Source organism: Microtus pennsylvanicus, chromosome 22 (genome assembly GCF_037038515.1).
Source record: "Microtus pennsylvanicus isolate mMicPen1 chromosome 22, mMicPen1.hap1, whole genome shotgun sequence".
Taxonomy (NCBI): Eukaryota; Metazoa; Chordata; class Mammalia; order Rodentia; family Cricetidae; genus Microtus; species Microtus pennsylvanicus.
This window is the reverse complement of record NC_134600.1, coordinates 12026470-12047137: the sequence shown is the minus strand read 5'-3', so window position 1 is coordinate 12047137 and position 20668 is coordinate 12026470. Positions and strand designations below refer to the sequence as shown.

Genomic DNA, 20668 nt, shown 5'->3' with positions numbered 1-20668 from the left:
ATACATGGTTTATATTTTGATATCATTTTCCTGCTTTACTGCATAGCTGGTTAAAGATTTTTTATATTCTGATAGGAAGTCTTAATGTTCAACATTGTAATGAGACTTTAGTTGATTGCTCAGGCAGTCAGTCGTCTCTGTCATCTACTACACTTTTTGCGGGCTGCTGGACTTAACTACCTGCCTACTCAAGTAATATTAATGCTCTTCTCAGGCCTTTGATGGGGCTGAAGATAAGATAATCATACTTACTAATCATCCTCTTGTGATCTAGCCCAGCCATTCCTACAAGACATGAATTCCTTAGGATAAAATGCTTATCAAAACATTAGTATATATTCCTTCCTTACTATTGATTATGCTTATAACTCTAACTTTATATTTGACATATGTTTCTTGTATACATAGTTTTTTTTTTTTTGGTTTTTTCGAGACAGGGTTTCTCTGTGGCTTTGGAGCCTGTCCTGGAACTAGCTCTGTAGACCAGGCTGGTCTCAAACTCACTTAGATCCGACTGCCTCTGCCTCTGCCTCCCGAGTGCTGGGATTAAAGGCGTGCGCCAACACCACGCGGCTTGTATACATAGTTTTGTATTGAGTTTGGAATTTTTTTTTCTTTCTTTTTATTTTTGGTTTTTCGATACAGGGTTTCTCTGTAGCTTTGGAGCCTGTCCTGGAAATAGCTCTTGTAGACCAGGCTGACCTCGAACTCACAGAGATCCCCCTGCCTCTGCCTCCCAAGTGCTGGGATTAAAGGCCTGCGCCACCACCACCCTGCCAAGTTTGGAATTTCTTATTTAAGCAAAAGGGTTAGGTGCTGGGAGAGCTTCTTCAGTCAATAGCCTGTAAGATACCACTCCACTTGGGCATGGTCTCATACATTATAAATCAATCTGTAAACTGTGTGGTCACTTTCTTCAATTCAGCTCTTGATTCTGGCTGCTAGATTCATTGGATACAACATCCGTTGCCCTGGGACTGGAGATATGGCTCAGTGGTTAAGAGCACTGACTGCTCTTCCAGAGGACCTGGGTTCAATTCCCAGCACCCACATGGTAGCTCACAACTGTCTGAAGATCCAGTTGCAGGGGATCTGACACCTTCACACATAAAAATAAAGTTAAATAAACCATAAAAATATTTTTTTTAAAAAAAAATCCATTGCCCTGTAGGTGCTCATCTGACCTATAAAAGCCCAAGATATTCTTATACTCTAACTTGGTATTTTCAAAAGTTAACGATTCAATTAGTACTCACATAGTTCAGGGTCTGTCACTCTGACTTGTACAACCTTCAAAATTCATAATAAAAACATGAACTCAGTGTTTAATGGTGAATTTAGAATGAATGCAGCTATATTAAGTAAAATCAAACACTTCTCTCTCTCATGTGTGTGTGATCATAGGTTTGGAAACATGGGGAGATATGGCATACACCTTCAATTTTCTTTTGGAAAATATGTGTGGATTGCTTTTACTTAAATGTCACAAATCAGTTTGCCTTGGAAAGAGGAATTATTTTATTCAGCTACAAAATTAAGCATATTTCAGCTATTCATTTTGTCCTTTGTATAATTCACCCATGAACTGCTGTTTACCAAGGATTTTTTAACTATCTTTTATTCAACTACTCTCCCTTCCAGTCCCCTTTCCCTTTCCCATGATCCACACGTTCCCAATTTACTAAGATCTTGTCTTTGTCTAAGTCTATATAGAATAGATTTATGTATATCTCTTTGTTTCCATTTTGTTGTCTATGTCCTTTGAGAATTGTAGACTGGTTGTCCTCTGTTTTATATTTAAATGCCACTTAGGAGTGAGTACATTTATATTTTTCTTTCTGGGTCTGGGTTAACTCACTCTTATCTTTTCTAGATCCAAAAATTTGCCCATAAATTTGAAGATGTAATTGTCTTTATCCATGTTAATTTCTTTGTCCATTCTTCAGTGGAAGGGATGTTTTTAGGTTCTGGCTGTGAACAAATAATATTGCTGTGAACATAGTTGACCACTAGTCCTTGTAGTATGCCTGAGTATCCACTAGGTACCTATCAAAAATGGTATTGCTGGGTTTTAAGATAGGTTGTTTCCTAATTTTCTTACTTTATAATTTTTGGTTTTCCAAGACACGGTTTCTCTGTAGATTTGGAGCCTGTCCTGGAACTAGCTCTTGTAGACCAGGCTGGCCTTGAAGTCAGAGGGGCCTGTCTCCGCCTCCCAAGTGCAGGGATTAAAGGCATGCCTCACAACCAGGCAGTTGGCTTTCTAATTTTCTGAGAAAACACCATATCAAAGTGGCTGACTCAGTTTGCACCCCCATCAGCAATGGAGGAGTGTTCCCTTAACCCCACATCCTGTCCAGTGTAAGTTGTCACCAATGTTTTTTATTTTGCCTATTATTACAGATATGAGGGAATTTTAGAGTTGTTCTGATTTTCATTTCTCTAATCGCTAAGGAGTTTGGAAATATCACTAATCTCTCAGTAATTTTAGATTTATAAGTTGAAAGTTGTTTATGTCTGTACTCCATTTAATATTGGATTATTTATTCTTTTGATGACTATTTCTTTTATTTCTTTATGTTTTAAAGATCAGTCCTCTGTCCAATGTGGGGTAGGTGAAGATCTTTTCCCATACTATAGGCTGCCTTTTTTGTATTTCTGATCATGTCTTTGGTTCACAGAAACTTTTGTTTCAAAAGGTCTCATTTATTAATTATTTCTCTCAGTGTCTGTGCTGCTGGGGTTATAATTTGAAAGTGGTCTCTTTTGCCAGTGTGTTCAAGTATACTTCCTATGTCTTTTATGTGGTTTAGGCTGTTTGGCTTTATGTTATGGTCTTTGATCCTTTTGGACTTGAGTTTTATTCATGATGATAGATGTGGATCTACTTTCATTCTTCCCCACATTGATATTCACTTGTGCCAGCATCATGTTAAATATGCTTTCTTTTTCCATCATATATTTTTTTGTTCTTTGACAAAATTCAGGTGTTGTAGGTGAGTGGATTGATATCCGATTCTTAGAATCAGTTCCATTGGTCCTCCTGTCTGTTTTTGTGCCAATACCAGGCTCTTTTCAGTACTGTAGCTCTGTAGTAGATTTAAGTCAGGGAATGTTATGACTCCAGAAATTATTTTTTGCATACAGTTGTTTTGCATATCCTGCATTTTTTTTTGCTTTACTATATGAAGTTGAGTATTTTTATTTTGAGGTCTGTGAAGAATTTTTCTGATGTTTACATGGGAATGGCATTGAACCTGTAGATTGTTTTTGGAAAGGTTTTCATTTTTACTATCTTGATTTCTACCTAACAGGGGCAAGGGACATCTTCCCATTCTCCGGTGTCTTCTTCAGTTGTTTTCTTCAAAGTTTTAATGTTCATTTCCTACAGTACTTTCACTTTTTTAGTAAGTGATTCCATAATATTTTATATTATTTCTGCCTATGGTTAACGGTGATAATTCCATAATATATTAATTCTAGCCAACTTTTTCAAAAAATATTCCTTGTAACCACCTTCTATCTACCTTCCTGATGACCATTCCCAATCTTCTGATAAACATAATTATACCCCAATTTCTAAGGTAGCTTTTAAACAAAACATACAAGTAAACGTATGAGAGATTTGACTCTTCAAGCCTCTCGTATTTCAGTTAATGGTATCCTTTGGGCTTAAAAACATCATTGAATTTTATGATTTTATGGTTCTGGTTTGAGAGCCAAATTGGGTTTCTTTCACAGGCCGTTTTTTAATGTTTTGGCTGTCTTCAGGGACATTTTTTTTTTACCTAGTTCTAGATTCAGAGATAAAGTGCTTTTCTTTGGCTCTGGTTTCAGGCCCAATGTTAGAATACCCTTGCTGTAACCCATAATACTTCATAAAAGGTTTTATGAAATACAATCCTGGTTTAAAATAGAATAAATAGAGGTATCATGATGCTTAAACAGATTGTGGACAGTATCAAATTTTTCTCTACACAATAGCTGCTTTTAGTTAACTGACTGTAAGTGGCTTAAGATCTTAAAGAATAATTTAAAATGAGCCCCTACCTTTTTCCTCAGGTCCAAAAGATTATGATAATATGCACAAGCTTTATCAGATTGATTACACACAAAGTCTTACCCTCATAAGAAGCACAAAACAATATGACACTGAATTAGTTTATAGAGTTTCACTACAGTATGATGTTTTCTCATGTTTTTGAAGAATAAAGACATTAACTTCAGACTTTCTCCACAGGTAGGCTCATATTATGTATTTGGAGATGATTCAAGGAGCTGCCGGCCACAGCTGGCCTCAAATGGGGCCAAGGAAGATCCTCTATTAATCAATGACCTTCCTCCATCATTTCCCCTTTATCTGTTTAAACAAGTAGGAAAAGCTTTCACTTTAACATGGTAAAATTACATATAACAAAACAGTTACAATTTAGAATTACAATATTTACATCTATTTTATCTTTATCATAACTAAGGAATACTAAAACTATTCTTCAATTCCATCAAAGACTCCAGAAAGATACAATATTAGCTGGACGGTGAGAAATAAGCAACTTAGAAAACTCTAGAAATCACAGAGACATCTCACTTTCTGGACAGTCACCCAAAGTTCCTCTGTAAAGTTGGGGCATCCATCTTCGGCCTACAGTGCCATAGTTTCCAGCAGACATTTCAATGAAGCAGGAAATTTCAAAGGCAGTTCAGTCACTATCTGCTGTGTCCTGCAGAATGTCTCACAGACTCTTTCATGAATCAGGAACTCCGAATGATCATCTCACCTTTAGGCAAGTTCAGCAGTCCTCTCTCTGAGGATTTTCTGTGTCCAGTTTATGCAGTAGTCCAGGCAAGAGCAGTTTCTTGCCCAAATGGCTATCAAACTCCATAAGGAACCTCTTCGATGCCCATCTTCCTCTTGAAGCAGCTGATGTTGCCAGGAGCAGATGTGTCTCATTGCCATGCAAAACCCTAAGTTATTAAAATATTTTAAATGCCATATGCTGCAGTCTTTGAAAGATATGAAGAATGCCTATCTAAAATATATCTATGCACATCTAAAAAATCTAACATGACTACAAACTTGACTATTATAGATGAATATCTATTAATAACCTATATACATTACATTTTTAAATAAACTACACAATCACAATACCTTAATCAATATCAGAAATATATACACACATAACAAAATTGACCTTAAATTAGTATCAGTAAAGCAAGATTCATTTCAATCCAAATTATTTATATCTATATTATATCACCCTTTATATGTAAAAGAATATTTATAAACAATATTTGGGAATATGGACGTAGTTATTTCTCTCCAAACTGATTCCTGCTGTAAAGGGGTGCTGTTAGTCAGGTCTTTGAGGGTATAACCTGTGTGCTAGATTTGTCTCAGTTTGCAGATAAGTAATTTTCTGAAGGTGTTCACAGCAACCTTTCAGAAGGGCGCAGTCTATTATACCATATTAGAATAGAAGCAATCCATATGGTCTAATCCTGTGAAAACAAAAGAAGAATCTCTTTTCCAAAGTATCATATCCTTAGATCCAAATTCTGAAGTCAAGGTATTTTCAAAATATCTATCTTGGATGAGTTCAGCAGCATTTATAAACAAATACCTTTGAGCAGATGTTGGTCTTTCCTCACCATTAAAACAATTCAAAGAGCACAATAGCATAGAGTATCAAGATTCTCTGTGTATTTTCCATCTTTGAGCGGTTTTACTTTAACCTCTATTTCATTTATTTTTACTTTTATTTTATATTCTCTGTATATCTTTGTCCTGGAATAACTCTGTAGAGAAGGCTGTCCTTGAACTCTCAGAGATCTGCCTGTCTCTGCCTCCCAGGCATTGGGATTAAAGGTGTGTGCTACCACACCTTGAAGTCACAGAAGTCAATCTCCCTAGGCCTCCCAAGTGTTGGGATTAAAGGTGTGTACTACCAAAACCAAACACTCTCTTTCCTTTTTGTTTTTTACTTTAAGAACTTTAACTTTTAGCCTGCATATATTCTTAACACACTGTAAATCATTTAAAGGTTTTCTTTGTTTTTGAATCTCTCTTTACTATATATCTCCCTCTTTTTTTCTGACCACACAAGCTTTTAAACTACTGAGCAATATGGGCAGGATTAAAGCCGCGGCATTGGCGGCTAGATCCAGCCTTAGCTTTCAGCTTAACGGTGAAGGTACCAGCTTTAGCCATGTTTATTGCCACAAGTCTAAGGCGTTTCAAGGTCCCTGCCAGCAAGCAAGCTGGACCATTCTGCTCCCAGACCACACTCAATCAACTGCCTGCTTTAAGAGTCAGAGTCTGCCCTGGCAGGACAGCTCAGAACAGGGCATTTTAAAATGGCACTTTATTCCTGCTACTGCTGAAAACAAACAAGCATTCAGTTGGCTTTTATCAACACCATTTAAGTGTTTCTTGGCAGGATCTCTTAAGAGATGCAGGGTTTTGCAGCTAAAGCTCAGTCAGGAAGCCTCTCTTAGATGAGAGTGCTTGCTTGCCTCTAGCAAGCAGAGCAGAATGAGAAATTGCTGCTACCAAGAAAACATGCTTTACTCTATTCTTTCCCACGCTTTTTGTGGAAGCAGTTGTCCACATCGGCACCATTCTGTTGAAGGACCTTCGGGCCGCTTCCTGAAACCCAGCTCCCGGGTGCCTAGCTAGCTTATGCCCAAAAATAACAACACACAAATTGTATAAATGAAAACACTGCGTGGCCCATTATATCTAGCCTCTTCTAGGCTAAATCTCACATATTAATTTAGCCCATTTCTAATCTGTGTAGCAGCAAGAGGTGCGCTTACCGGGAAAGATTCAGCATGTCTGCCCTGGTGGCAGGCTGCATCGCATTTTCCCCGGACAGGAGAGGAAAAGACGTCGGCTTCACTTCCCTCTCCCTCCCGGCATTCTGTTCTGTCTACTTCAGCCACCTAAGGGCTGGCCTATCAACTGGGCAAGGCAGTTTCTTGATTAACCAATGACCTTCCTCCACCTACCACAAATTCCATTCATTAATATCTTTACAGTAGGTGCTATATTATGCCTTTCAAGAGTACAGGAGTTCTGTTCTGTAAAGGCCTTACCACACTGATTTCACTCCTAAGGTTTCTTTCTAGCATGCATTCTTTTATGAATGTGAACACTGTTTTCATATTCAAAGGTCTTAACACACTGATTGGATTCATAGGGTTTCTATCCAGTATGTGATCTTTTATGCCTTTGAAGTTGACTATAATATGCAAAGGCCTTGCCACACTGATTGCATTCATAGGGTTTCTCTTCAGTGTGTATTGTTTTATGTATTTGAAGACCACGAAGTTGGGTAAATGCCTTACCAACCTGATTACATTCATAGGGTTTCTCTCCAGTTATGTGTTCTTTTATGCAATTGAAGATGACTATGACTTGCAAAGGCCTTGCCACACTGATTACATTCATAGGGTTTCTCTCCAGTATGTGTTCTTTTATGCAATTGAAGGGAACTATGACGTGTAAATGCCTTACTGCACTGATTACATTCATGGGGTTTCTCTCCAGTATGTGTTCTTTTATGCAATGTAAGAGAACTATGACTTGCAAAGGCCTTACCACACTTATTACATTCATGGGGTTTCTCTCCAGTATGTGTTCTCTTATGCAATTGAAGATGACTACGATGTGCAAAGGCCTTACCACACTGATTACATTCATAGGGTGAAGGTGTAAGTCACAAACAATGCCACACCAATTTGGGATTATGATTAATAGGGTGATATTTATTTAAAGGGGAAAAACTTACAGATCACTGTCCCATGCAACAGCCCTCTACGCGACCAGGAGTCTAGTCGCCGGCGGAGCAGGAAGTGAAGAGAGAGAGGAGAGGGAAGTGGCCGCTTTTGTAAAGGGAGAGAGACCACGCCCCAAGGGGCTGGTATCTCAGCGGCGATAGGCTGGAGGAGTGGGAGGACCTCCCGCAACACCTCCCCCTTCTGTTTAAATAAGAGAGTTCTAAACCTACTATGAAATTATATACAATAAGTACAAATATCCTATTCTAACTAGCTTAGGTCTTGTATAATAAATAACTTGGCCAAGTCATGAGAGAAAGTAATTACATTTATATAGTCTTCAACCCCATCAAAGATCTGAGAAGGGAAATAATGTTACCTGGGTAATTAGGAAGTTCAGTAAAACAACTTCCAAAACATGCAACAAATCACAGAGACAACTAGCTACCTAGGCAATCACCCAAAGTCACATTAGCAGCGTTGAAGCAACGAACTTTGGCTAAGGCCTAACATAACTGACACACCATTTTCAAAGGCAAGCAACTTTCAAAACTATCTTACCCTGTCTTGGCAGGATAAGACAGCCCTGTTTTATCCATTGATGCATGCTCTGTATCTTTGTCAGTGGTTGAGGTATGGGCATTTCTTTGCCCCAAGGCCAGTTCTGCCAAAAAGAAATGCTCCAGGTGGAGTGTCTTTGGTGCTCAACATTCTCTCGGGAATAGAGTGGTGTTGCCAGGAGCAATTGTGTCTCACTACCACAAAACTCTGAGTTAGATTAATGGCCATTTTCTACAGCTCTTTGAAGAAGTTGAAGATTATCTATCTATACTGAGTATAATCTCTATATATCTAAAGAACCTGATTAGTCTAATTATAAATGACAAACTTAGATGACTATTAGTCTATATAATTCTCAATATCTATCTAACTTAAAGGCTAAGACAATAGGGCTGGAGAGATGGCTCAGTGGCTAAGAGCATTGCCTGCTCTTCCAAAGGTCTTGAGTTCAATTCCCAGCAACCACATGGTGGCTCACAACCATCTGTAATGAGGTCTGGTGCCCTCTTCTGGCCTGCAGACATACACACGGACAGAATATTGTATACATAATAAATAAATAAATATTAAAAAAAAGAAATGAGCTCTCCCTTTAAAAAAAAAAAGACTAAGACAATAAACGACTGTGAAACAAATGAGGACAATGACCTCCAAATATAAACAATGTACAAATATACATTGCAGTAGGTAAATGTATATCAATACACAAACATTATATAAGTATCTTAATCAGAGGTAGAAATGTACACTGCAATATGGTAAATATATACAATACAATATATGTCAATACATAAAAAATGTTTTAAACAGAGGTAGAAACATGAATGCATACAATAGTCAATACAATTTAACTTTGTATCAATATACAAGAATCTATATCAATATATTTGTCTAACAACAGTAACTCACAATTACAAATCTATTATCCCATCATCCCTCTTTTTTTTTTTCAAAATGATCCCTGAGCTTATAAAATTCCTCCCCCAACTCTCAATCGTATACTAATTATAATCAACCCCTAAATGATGCCCCTAAACCCAAGGGCAAACTTTACTGGGAGAGGGGACGTCGTCCTCTAAAATTACTTCCAGCTGTCATAGGGGCGACGTTCTTTCTGGGGGATCCTGTGAAAGTAAAATGATGGTTAAATTTCAAGATCAATGTCTTTTAAAATTGCCAATAGACTCTGAGTATTTTGTGCAGGTCTGGCCAAAATGTTGTATAAGATGTGCACCATTTCAGCTAACCAAGTTGGAACTGTCTTGTGCAGCTGGTATCCAAAGCAGGTCTTGTTGTAGCGCTATCAGTATCATGACGTCATATCAACCAGGTGGAGTTGTTGTTATGGGGCCCCATCTTCTTCCTGGAAACTTCAAATGTCACTTCAGGAAAAACTCATTGTTCATTATGAAAAACTTAAGCATTAATCATATAGACATATATATATATATATATTCAATGAAAGACATGATAGATATATTCAATGAAAAGTATGATAGATATGAAGAAAAGCAAAGATGTTTTCTTTTTTTTTTCAAATATTTATTTATTATGTATACAATATTCTGTCTGTGTGTATGCCTGAAGGCCAGAAGAGGGCGCCAGACCTCTTTACAGATGGTTGTGAGCCACCATGTGGTTGCTGGGAATTGAACTCAGGACCTTTGGAAGAGCAGGCAATGCTCTTAACCACTGAGCCATCTCTCCAGCCCCGCAAACATGTTTTCTAAACTCATATTTCTTTCTGTCCCATATCATGGCTCTTGACATGAGACAGAAACTCCAGAAACTCTGGGTTTTTCTCTTACTAACAGGCTTGGAATTGGAGAAGGACTGAGCCAGAGTCCAACTTCAAAACCAGCTTTATAAATTTAGAAATATGGTTTAATATTACTTACACAACCCTTTCGGTTTTCTTGATATTTCCTATTGGGCAGGTATTTTTCCATCTGTCAGTATCCAAATATCCAGGGTCCCTTGAATTTTTCAAAGATGAGTGTTTTCCTGTGGAGATAAGAACAGAACCCTGCCCCCATTCTATATGTTTTTCTTACCATCTGTATGAATATCATCATTGTAGATAAGTTGTCATTTCTCCTTTCCAAGAGGTTTCTCCTCTTCAAATCAAAACTTTATTAATTTTGATGGTATCCACAATTTTTCTTCTCCTGTGGAAACAAGAGCAAAACCCCTTCCCCAACGTAGCACATCTCCTGGCTTCCACTGAGAGGTCAGCACATCTTTGAAATAAATCGGTTGATTTAGTTCAGCAGACTTTTCCATTATCCAATGTCTTTCTGCTGCTGTCGTTCCTTTCTCACTAGCGTTGAGAAAATTCAAGGTTAATAAAGCATTATGTAATCTATTTCTGGGGGTATTTTCAGTCCCTTTCTGTTTGTTCAGCATATCCTTTATAGTACGATTTGATCTTTCTATAACTGCCTGACCTGTAGGATTGTTTGGTATACCTGTAATGTGTTTTATATTATAATAATCAAAAAAGCATTTCATTTTCTTAGATACATATGCTGGACCATTATCTGTCTTTATTTGTGCAGGTATACCCATGATGGCCATAACTTCCAATAAATGTGTGATTACTGAATCAGCCTTTTCTGAGCTCAGGGCAGTAGCCCATTGAAAACCTGAATACGTGTCTATGGTGTGGTGTACATATTTTAATTTACCAAATTCCATAAAGTGGAACACATCCATCTGCCAGATTTCATTTCTCTTAGTACCCTTTGGGTTACTCCCTGCAGGCAACGGTGTTTGATTATAGAAAGAACAAGTAGGACATCTCTTTATAATGTCCTTAGCTTGTTGCCAAGTAATGGAAAATTCTTTCTTTAGGCCTTTACTATTGACATGATGCTTCTTATGAAATTCTGAGGCCTGCAACACACTTCCAATCAATAATTGATCAATCTCAGCATTGCCTTGGGCTAGAGGACCAGGCAGACCTGTATGGGACCGGATGTGTGTTATGTACATCGGACAAAGTCTGTTCCTGATTATGTCTTGTACCTGGATAAACAATGAAGTCAACTCTGTGTCATCTGGTATAAATTCAGCTGTCTCAATATGCAAGATAACTCTTTCTGCATATTGTGAATCTGTAACTATATTAAGAGGTTCTTTAAAATCCCTTAGCACCATAAGAATGGCATATAATTCTGCCTTCTGGACAGAATTATAAGGGCTTTGTTCCACCTTACCCAATTCATCTGACTTGTAACCTGCTTTCCCTGATTTATTTGCATCAGTATAGAAAGTACGGGCTCCAGTTATTGGAGCATCACGTACAATTCTAGGAAGAATCCAAGAAGTTCTTTTTATGAGGTTAAGTCTACCACTTTTGGGATAGTTGCTATTAATTTCTCCCAAAAAATTAGCACAAGCTCTTTGCCACGGTTCATTGTCTTCCCATAACTTTTTTATTTCTTCAGTAGTAAAAGGCACTATAATTTCTGCTGGGTCTATACCTGCTAGTTGACGAAGTCTCAGCTTACCTTTTATAATTAATTCAGAGACTTTTTCCACATAAGTTTTTAATTTTTTACTTGGTTTATTAGGTATAAATATCCACTCTAAAATAATATCTTCCCTCTGCATTAGAATCCCTGTAGGAGAAATTCTGGAAGGCAATATGACTAGGATGCAGCTAAGATTTGGGTTTACCCTGTCCACATGTGCCTCCTGTAATTTTTCCTCAATCATTGTCAGTTCCTTTTCTGCTTCAGCTGTCAGTTCTCTTGGACTATTCAAATCTTTATTACCATCTAAGGTTTTGTTTAAATGAACTATTAGATCAGGTGTTATCCCAACAGCTGGTCGTAGACTGGAAATGTCTCCTAGCAATCTTTGGAAGTCATTAAGAGTCTTTAAGCGGTCTCTCCTAATTTGTGCCTTTTGCGTTTTAATTTTCTCTAACCCTATTCTGTAACCTAGGTAATTAATAGAATTTCCTCTTTGAATCTTTTCAGGGGCAATTTGTAATCCCCACCTAGGCAAGACTTTCTTTACTTCTTCAAACATCCTTTCTAAAGTATCTTTATTTGAATCAGATAACAAAATGTCATCCATGTAATGATAAATGATGGACTTGGGGAATTGTTTACGAATTATTTCCAATGGCTTACTTACAAAATATTGGCACAGTGTAGGACTATTGAGCATACCCTGTGGGAGGACAGTCCACTGATATCTCTTATTAGGCTGAGAATTATTATAAGTAGGCACAGTGAAGGCAAATTTTTCTCTATCCTTTTCTTGTAACGGTATAGTGAAAAAACAATCTTTCAAATCAATAACTATAAGAGGCCATCCTTTTGGTAACAGAGAAGGCAAAGGAATTCCAGACTGTAGTGGGCCCATAGGTTGAATTACTTTGTTGACAGCTCTTAGATCTGTCACCATTCTCCATTTACCAGATTTCTTTTTTACAACAAACACAGGAGAATTCCAAGGGCTGGTTGATTCTTCAATATGGTGAGCATCTAGTTGCTCTTGCACCAGCTGTTCCAATGCCTGTAGTTTATCTTCAGCTAGAGGCCACTGTTTGATCCATATTGGCTTCTCAGTTAGCCATTTTAAAGGTAGGGCTGTTGGTACCTCTAAAGGTTTGGTATTTGCTGTATGTTCTTGTACAGCCTGAATGGCTGGTGACCTTTTTCCATAGTACCTCATCATATCCTTCACCGAATTATGAATTCCTGGAAATACAGGAATGTTAATCTGGGTATTCCATTGCTGTAGCAGGTCACGGCCCCATAAATTTATGGCAATATTGGCTATATATGGCCTTAGTCTTCCTATTTGCCCTTCGGGCCCTATGCATTCAACCCATCTTGTGCTTTGTTTTACACGAGATAGGGTTCCAATTCCTAGGAACTGAACATCTACCTCTTGAAGAGGCCAATTCGGATGCCAAGATTCTGGGGTAATGATACTTACATCCGCACCTGTGTCTAATAAGCCTTCAATAAAAGTGCCATTTATACAGACTCTTAGCTTTGGTCTTTGATCATTAATAGAAGTCTGCCAAAATATACGTTTACTCTGTCCTACTGGGTTTTTTGACTCATCCTCCACACGTAATTCATCATTTAGACCAGTATTACTTTTTACAGCAGAAATTGGAGCTTTTAATTTTCTTGGTGAGGCACGTTCTCCACTGTGACTGGGAATGACTGGGCCACTGTTGGCTTGGGGGCCTGCGAGAGGCCCCCCATGGAGTTTCCCGATGATATCGGATTGCCCCGTCTATCTGTTGTTGACCTACATTCGTTGGACCAATGCCTGCCTTTACCACATCTCCTACATATACCTGAAGGCCGAGGTCTCCTATTTTTGTCATTCCCAGAAGAGATATTATTCCTAGAAATTCTTTGCCTGCAATCCCTTTGTAAATGTCCTAATTTACCACAATTAAAACACCTGGCAGTTTGATGTCTCCTCATTGCTTTGGAAATCACTTCTCCTACCCAAGATTCATCATTATAGCTAAACGTCTCAACATTCATCGTATGCTGAATCCATTCATCCATAGGTGCTGATGTAGACTTTAAAGGCCCAATTATCTTTTTGCATTCTATGTTTGCATTCTCAAAAGCTAGAGATTCAAGAAGTATTCGTCTAGATTCTGGGTCTGTTACCCCTATGTCCAGAGCCTTAATCAATCTTTGCAAAAAGTCAATAAAGGGTTCTCTCTGTCCCTGCCTAATTCTGGTATATGATTCAACCCTTTTTGCTGGATCTTGTATCCTATTCAAAGCATTTAAAGGTGCTTGGTGACATAGACACAGTACTTCATCATCATAAAGAGCTTGGACCTGTGGATCAGCATATTCTCCTGCACCAAGAATTTGATCTTGGGACACCTCAATACCTTTTGCTCTTCCTTGCTGTTCCATATGTTTGGATTCTTCTCTGAAATAAATTCCAAACATCAAGGAAGGTCCCTTATCTAAAACTGCAGACACTAACTGATGGAAATCATGGGGGATAGCTCTAGCATTAGAAGCCCAAGTCTTTATCATTTCCTTTACATATGCATTGTGCAAGCCAAAATTAACAACAGCTTGCTTAATTTCTTTCAGATCATTCATTGCTATTGGTGTCCATCTAGCTTCTCTGACTCCCTTTGAGCCTTTAGAAGTTGACGCTTTGTCAGAATCAAGTATAGGGTATGTCGCTAGAACCCTGGGTAAGCCAGTTCTAATAGCTGGTGGAGGCATTGTATCCTGTCCTTGTGCCTCCTTACTCTGTTCACCAGCTGCAATAATTTCTCCAATCTTTTCAAATCTTTTTATCATTGTCTCTCTTAAATCCTGAATCTCTTGACCTGTATATATTTCCAGTGATTTCACTGAGGTATCAATTTTTTGGTCCCCATTCTGCACCTGTGATTCCAAAGCTTTAATTTTTTCCTTCAAAGATAACATGTCCTCCTTAGACTTTTCTTGTATATCATGTAGATTCCCATCTTGGAGGTACATTCTGTCTGTTACCTTATCAAAACTTTGTGATAAACTCTGAAGGTCAAATTCAATAGCCTGAACCCTTTCAGGTAACTTTCTAATACCCTTGGATATGGAATCAATTTTGTCTGTCATAGTATCCACTTGTTCAGATAACCTCTGATTTTCAATAATTTTAATCCTGTCAATTAGTTGTTCATTATTAGTTCGTAAAGATTCTATCATTCTTAGGAGTGCCATATTCATCCTTAATGATAGAATATGGAAAAGAAAACTGAAGCCTAGTAACAAGCAAATTAAGGTATTCCCATAATCATATAGACCTCGTATGATGTAATTCATTGTATTAGTAAATACAAAATTACTAATCCATTGTATTAGTGAAAACAAAGCAGTAAAATTTGCGTTAGAAACGAAAATTGCCATATTACCTATTGTCCAGCAGGTGGCGCTGTTTCAGAATCGCGATGAAAACATGGTCCTGTTTCAGTGCCTTAGTAGATGTTAAAAACTGGAAAACACAAGTTTCTCAACAAAGTAAATGTAATTAAATCAATTCCAGAGATGGAACCAGAAACCCAGAATCCAGGGGTAGAGAAGAGCAATCTGGAAGCTGCTTATGCCTCCACGTGACAGAGTCACCCTGAGGGGTTGCAGCTTTCAGCAACCGCGTGCTCTGGTTCGTGCCACTTTAAGAGCTGTGCTTGCAAGGGAGATTTAAAAACAACTCAGAAAAGAGCAAACCATGGGAGGCCAAGGCCGCCACTGCAAGGCACAGGTAGCGGCTGAGGAAGCAAGGGCTCCCGCCAAGCCGAACTTGCGGCCGCCAAGCCGAACTTGCGGCCGCCAAGCAGAACTCGCGGCTGCGAGCCGTGAGAGGTTCTAAAACCAAACGTTGGGTGCCAAAATGAAGGTGTAAGTCACAAACAATGCCACACCAATTTGGGATTATGATTAATAGGGTGATATTTATTTAAAGGGGAAAAACTTACAGATCACTGTCCCAGGCAACAGCCCTCTACGCGACCAGGAGTCTAGTCGCCGGCGGAGCAGGAAGTGAAGAGAGAGAGGAGAGGGAAGTGGCCGCTTTTTTAAAGGGAGAGAAACCACGCACCAAGGGGCTGGTATCTCAGCGGCGATAGGCTAGAGGAGTGGGAGGACCTCCCGCAACAATAGGGTTTCTCTCCAGTATGTGTTCTTTTATGCAATTGAAGAGAACTATGACGTGTAAATGCCTTACCACACTGATTACATTCATGGGGTTTCTCTCCAGTATGTGTTCTTTTATGCAATTTAAGGGAACTATGATGTGCAAAGGCCTTACCACACTGATTACATTCATAGGGTTTCTCTCCAGTATGTGTTCTTTTATGTCTTTGAAAAGCACTGTTGTAAGCAAAGGCCTTAGAACACTGATTACATTCATAGGGTTTCTCTCCAGTATGTGTTCTTTTATGCACTTGAAGATGACTACGTTGTGCAAAGGCCTTACCACACTGATTACATTCATGGGGTTTCTCTCCAGTATGTGTTCTTTTATGCACTTGAAGATGACTATGAATTGCAAAGGCCTTACCACACTGATTACATTCATAGGGTTTCTCTCCAGTATGTGTTCTTTTATGCACTTGAAGATGACTATGACTTGCAAAGGCCTTACCACACTGATTACATTCATAGGGTTTCTCTCCAGTATGTGTTCTTTTATGCACTTGAAGATGACTATGACTTGCAAAGGCCTTACCACACTGATTACATTCATAGGGTTTCTCTCCAGTATGTGTTCTTTTATGCAATTGAAGGGAACTATGATGTGTAAATGCCTTACCGCACTGATTACATTCATGGGGTTTCTCTCCAGTATGTGTTCTTTTATGCAATTGAAGGGAACTATGACGTGCAAAGGCCTTACCACACTGATTACATTCATAGGGTTTCTCTCCAGTATGTGTTCTTTTATGCACTTGAAGATGACTACGTTGTGCAAAGGCCTTACCACACTGATTACATTCATGGGGTTTCTCTCCAGTATGTTTTCTCTTATGCAATTGAAGATGACTATGATGTGCAAAGGCCTTATCACACTGATTACATTCATAGGGTTTCTCTCCAGTATGTGTTCCTTTATGAGTTTGAAAAGCACTGTTGTAAGCAAAGGCCTTAGAACACTGATTACATTCATAGGGTTTCTCTCCAGTATGTGTTCTTTTATGCACTTGAAGATGACTACGTTGTGTAAAGGCCTTACAACACTGATTACATTCATGGGGTTTCTCTCCAGTATGTGTTCTTTTATGCACTTGAAGATGACTATGAATTGCAAAGGCCTTACCACACTGATTACATTCATAGGGTTTCTCTCCAGTATGTGTTCTTTTATGCACTTGAAGATGACTATGACTTGCAAAGGCCTTACCACACTGATTACATTCATAGGGTTTCTCCCCAGTATGTGTTCTTTTATGCAATTGAAGGGAACTATGATGTGTAAATGCCTTACCGCACTGATTACATTCATGGGGTTTCTCTCCAGTATGTGTTCTTTTATGCAATTGAAGGGAACTATGACGTGCAAAGGCCTTACCACACTGATTACATTCATAGGGTTTCTCTCCAGTATGTGTTCTTTTATGCACTTGAAGATGACTACGTTGTGCAAAGGCCTTACCACACTGATTACATTCATGGGGTTTCTCTCCAGTATGTTTTCTCTTATGCAATTGAAGATGACTATGATGTGCAAAGGCCTTCCCACACTGATTACATTCATAGGGTTTCTCTCCAGTATGTGTTCCTTTATGTTTTTGAAGAGCACTATTCTCAGCAAAGGCCTTAGCACACTGATTACATTCAAAGGGTTTCTCTCCAGTATGTGTTCCTTTATGAGTTTGAAGAACACTGGATTGAGTAAAGTCTTTACCACACTGATTATATTCATAGGGTTTCTCTCCAGTAGGTGTTCTTTTATGCCTTTGAAGATGATTGTGATGAAGAAAGGTTTTATCACATTGCTTAATTTTCGAGCCTTTTTCTCCGGTAAGTGTTTTTTCATTCCTTAGAAGATGAGTGTTATAACTCAAGGCTTTAGCACAGTGAGAATATACGGAAAACGCCGCTCCAGTTTGATTTCTTTCAATCCTGCAAGGATAATTTACGCATGTTAAAGTTTCACCACATTCAATGGACTGTGAAACCTCATATCTATAGGAATTAACTTCACATTTTTTCCAATTGTAAAAAGGAATCAAACATTATGGTTCTATATCTTTGTTTTAAATCATGTTTTGTTCACCCATTAGGGGTCATTTTGCATCTCAAAAAATATTTGTGATGATAATTTCCTTTGTGCCATGGTTTACCTTTTCATCTATACCTATATTTTTCTATTAAATTTTTTACATTTTTGAAGAGAACTGCATACACTGAGTGCTTTACCAACTTTACTACATTTATAAATTTTACTATATCGTGAATCATTATACATTTGCTAAGTGAACTAAGACACCTAAAAGTATTTGCACAGACCTAGAACTCATGGTGGTTTTTTCATAATGTATGTTTAAGTATTAACAATGATGGTAGAAAATGAATTAACGTTGTATTCTTGTATCAAATTCAACAAGTATACTCTACATAGGAACTACATTTTATCTTCTTAATTGTTCTTAAGGAGAGGTATGCTAAATATTTGCATATCCCTATGCTCATACTCTTGTGTCAAGAGTAACATATGATATATATAGGAAAGGAAGAATAGTCAATAAAAGATTTCCACATTGAATCCTCACGGTTTGACTTTCTGTTCCTCAGAGGCTTGTGGTATAGGTATTAAGGTTTCTCCACAACACCTGCCCCTTGATCCTTGACTCCAACAGCTGCTTTCATTAAACTTAACACAGTCACAAAAACTATATGAGTAATACAAGACTTACTTACCATGGGCTATTGATTTAGTAGAAAGGTTTGCAGCTATATTCATCATCACTGAAATGTGTATACATTTTCTGTCATGAGTAACAAGAAACAAAAGGACTGGCAGATGTATAATCTAGCTCTCATGATTAATGCTAAAATCTGTTTAGTCATTGCTTCCCAGAATTTTTCTTAAATGAATGCCTTGCAAATGCAATTCATATACAGGAAATTGAGTTATATGGATTTGTGAGAATTTATTAACCATCAATTCATTTGAAGCTGTGCTTATTTACACTGTTGTTTTGTTTAAAAGTGTCATAACACATTACAAACTCATCAGAGGCACATTGTTATAAACTTGCATAAGAAAATTACCTTACATGCCTTCTACACCATTGACGATGTTTTTCAGTGTTATGGTCTTCCCAAATGTATCCTAAAATATAGTACCAGAATATGTATGTTATAGTATTTAACATTGTGAAATAATTAGCTTATTATCCTAAGAACTATGACTGTGTTGTTCACCTCATTCTCCTTCTTTCTAAATCAAATTACAGAACAACAACATAAACCAAGGAAGAGTTGTCTCCATATTTTGAAACATGAAAGAAATTTATTTTTACCAATAGTAGTGAGGTTCCTGTAGGTCTCGAGCATCACATCTTTGTAGAGATTCTTCTGGGAAGCATCCAGCAAATCCCACTCTTCCTTACTGAAGTTGATATGCACATCATCATAGGTCACTGCCTTCAAAAATATACCACACGTGTGTACAATGTAAGCATGACAGTGGCAACATTGGAATGCATACTTCTTTGAAAGTACAGTTGTATGATGCTGGTGTTACCCACTCTTATTCCATGACATAGACAGTCACTTTAGAATGATATTTAAAAGGAGAGTCAATTCTTTTATTTCTGTACCCTTTGTACCACCTTATAAGAGAAATATCTATGCATAGGGAGAGAAAAACAGAAAAGATCAACAGTACATTGTATGCATGAGAATATTGTACAAAAAAAACTACTGGCTACAGAAAGGAAGAATAGATGGACAAACTGGGTGTATTGAAGTATTGTGCCTTTAACCACAACACTCAGAAAACAGAGGTGGGAATATTTGTCTCTGAGTTGAATGCCAGTCAAGTCTAAGCAATCAGGTCCAGGAGAGGTGGAAATACACATTGAGACCCTGTTTCCATTGCAAACCGGAATGAAACAAACAATGGGATACAAAGAACTGAAAGACTTTTATTGAACTTTCCACAAAGAATTGTTTTCACTCCAGTTAATGACTCAGAATACTCAGGCAGTATTAATGTTATGAATACATGGCATCTTGGCAATCAGAGTGATGCCCTCTGTCAATTTTTAAAATTCAAGAAATTATGAAGCTCAGCACAGCAGTATATACTTGACATAAAAAATACCTACATTCTAGCACCATCATCCAATAACATAAAAACAAATAGAGCCAGGAATGATGCCTCCCTTTAGTTACAGGAATTGAGAGCCACACAGTTACTCAGATAAACAAACGAAACAATTAAAACAGCAGGTTACCAAACTTCAGAGGTCTGAATAACAACTGTTTCTGCTATATTTTATGTGATTTACAGATCGAGCCTATAATGATGTTAAAAGCATTTCAGTATAAGTAGGAAGCTGGCTGATTAATGTCAAGCACAACACAGTAGATTATTTATTTTTTTTATTTTTTGGTTTTTTCCAGACAGGGTTCCTCTGTGGCTTTGGAGCCTGTCCTGAAGCAAGCTCGGTAGACCAGGCTGGTCTCGAACTCACAGAGATCTGCCTGCCTCTGCCTCCCGAGTCCTGGGATTAAAGGTGTGCGCCACCATCGCCCAGCTAACACAGTAGATTTAAATGTCAGGAAATTACTTGAGGGTATTGAGATTCATTGGATAC

At 38.0% G+C, this 20668-nt stretch overlaps 1 protein-coding gene across 1 annotated transcript; it reads right to left on the bottom strand.

The window, feature by feature from the left end:
- Positions 1-7207: 7207 nt before the first annotated feature.
- LOC142839994 (uncharacterized) lies at positions 7208-19400 on the bottom strand. Its single transcript, XM_075956448.1, has 6 exons — positions 19367-19400; positions 19121-19176; positions 17026-17644; positions 15991-16941; positions 7388-7696; positions 7208-7302 (listed from the first exon to the last, which is right to left on the bottom strand). The coding sequence occupies exons 1-6, from the start codon at positions 19398-19400 to the stop codon at positions 7208-7210; spliced, it is 2064 nt and encodes a 687-aa protein (XP_075812563.1).
- Between the last annotated feature and the right edge of the window lie 1268 nt (positions 19401-20668).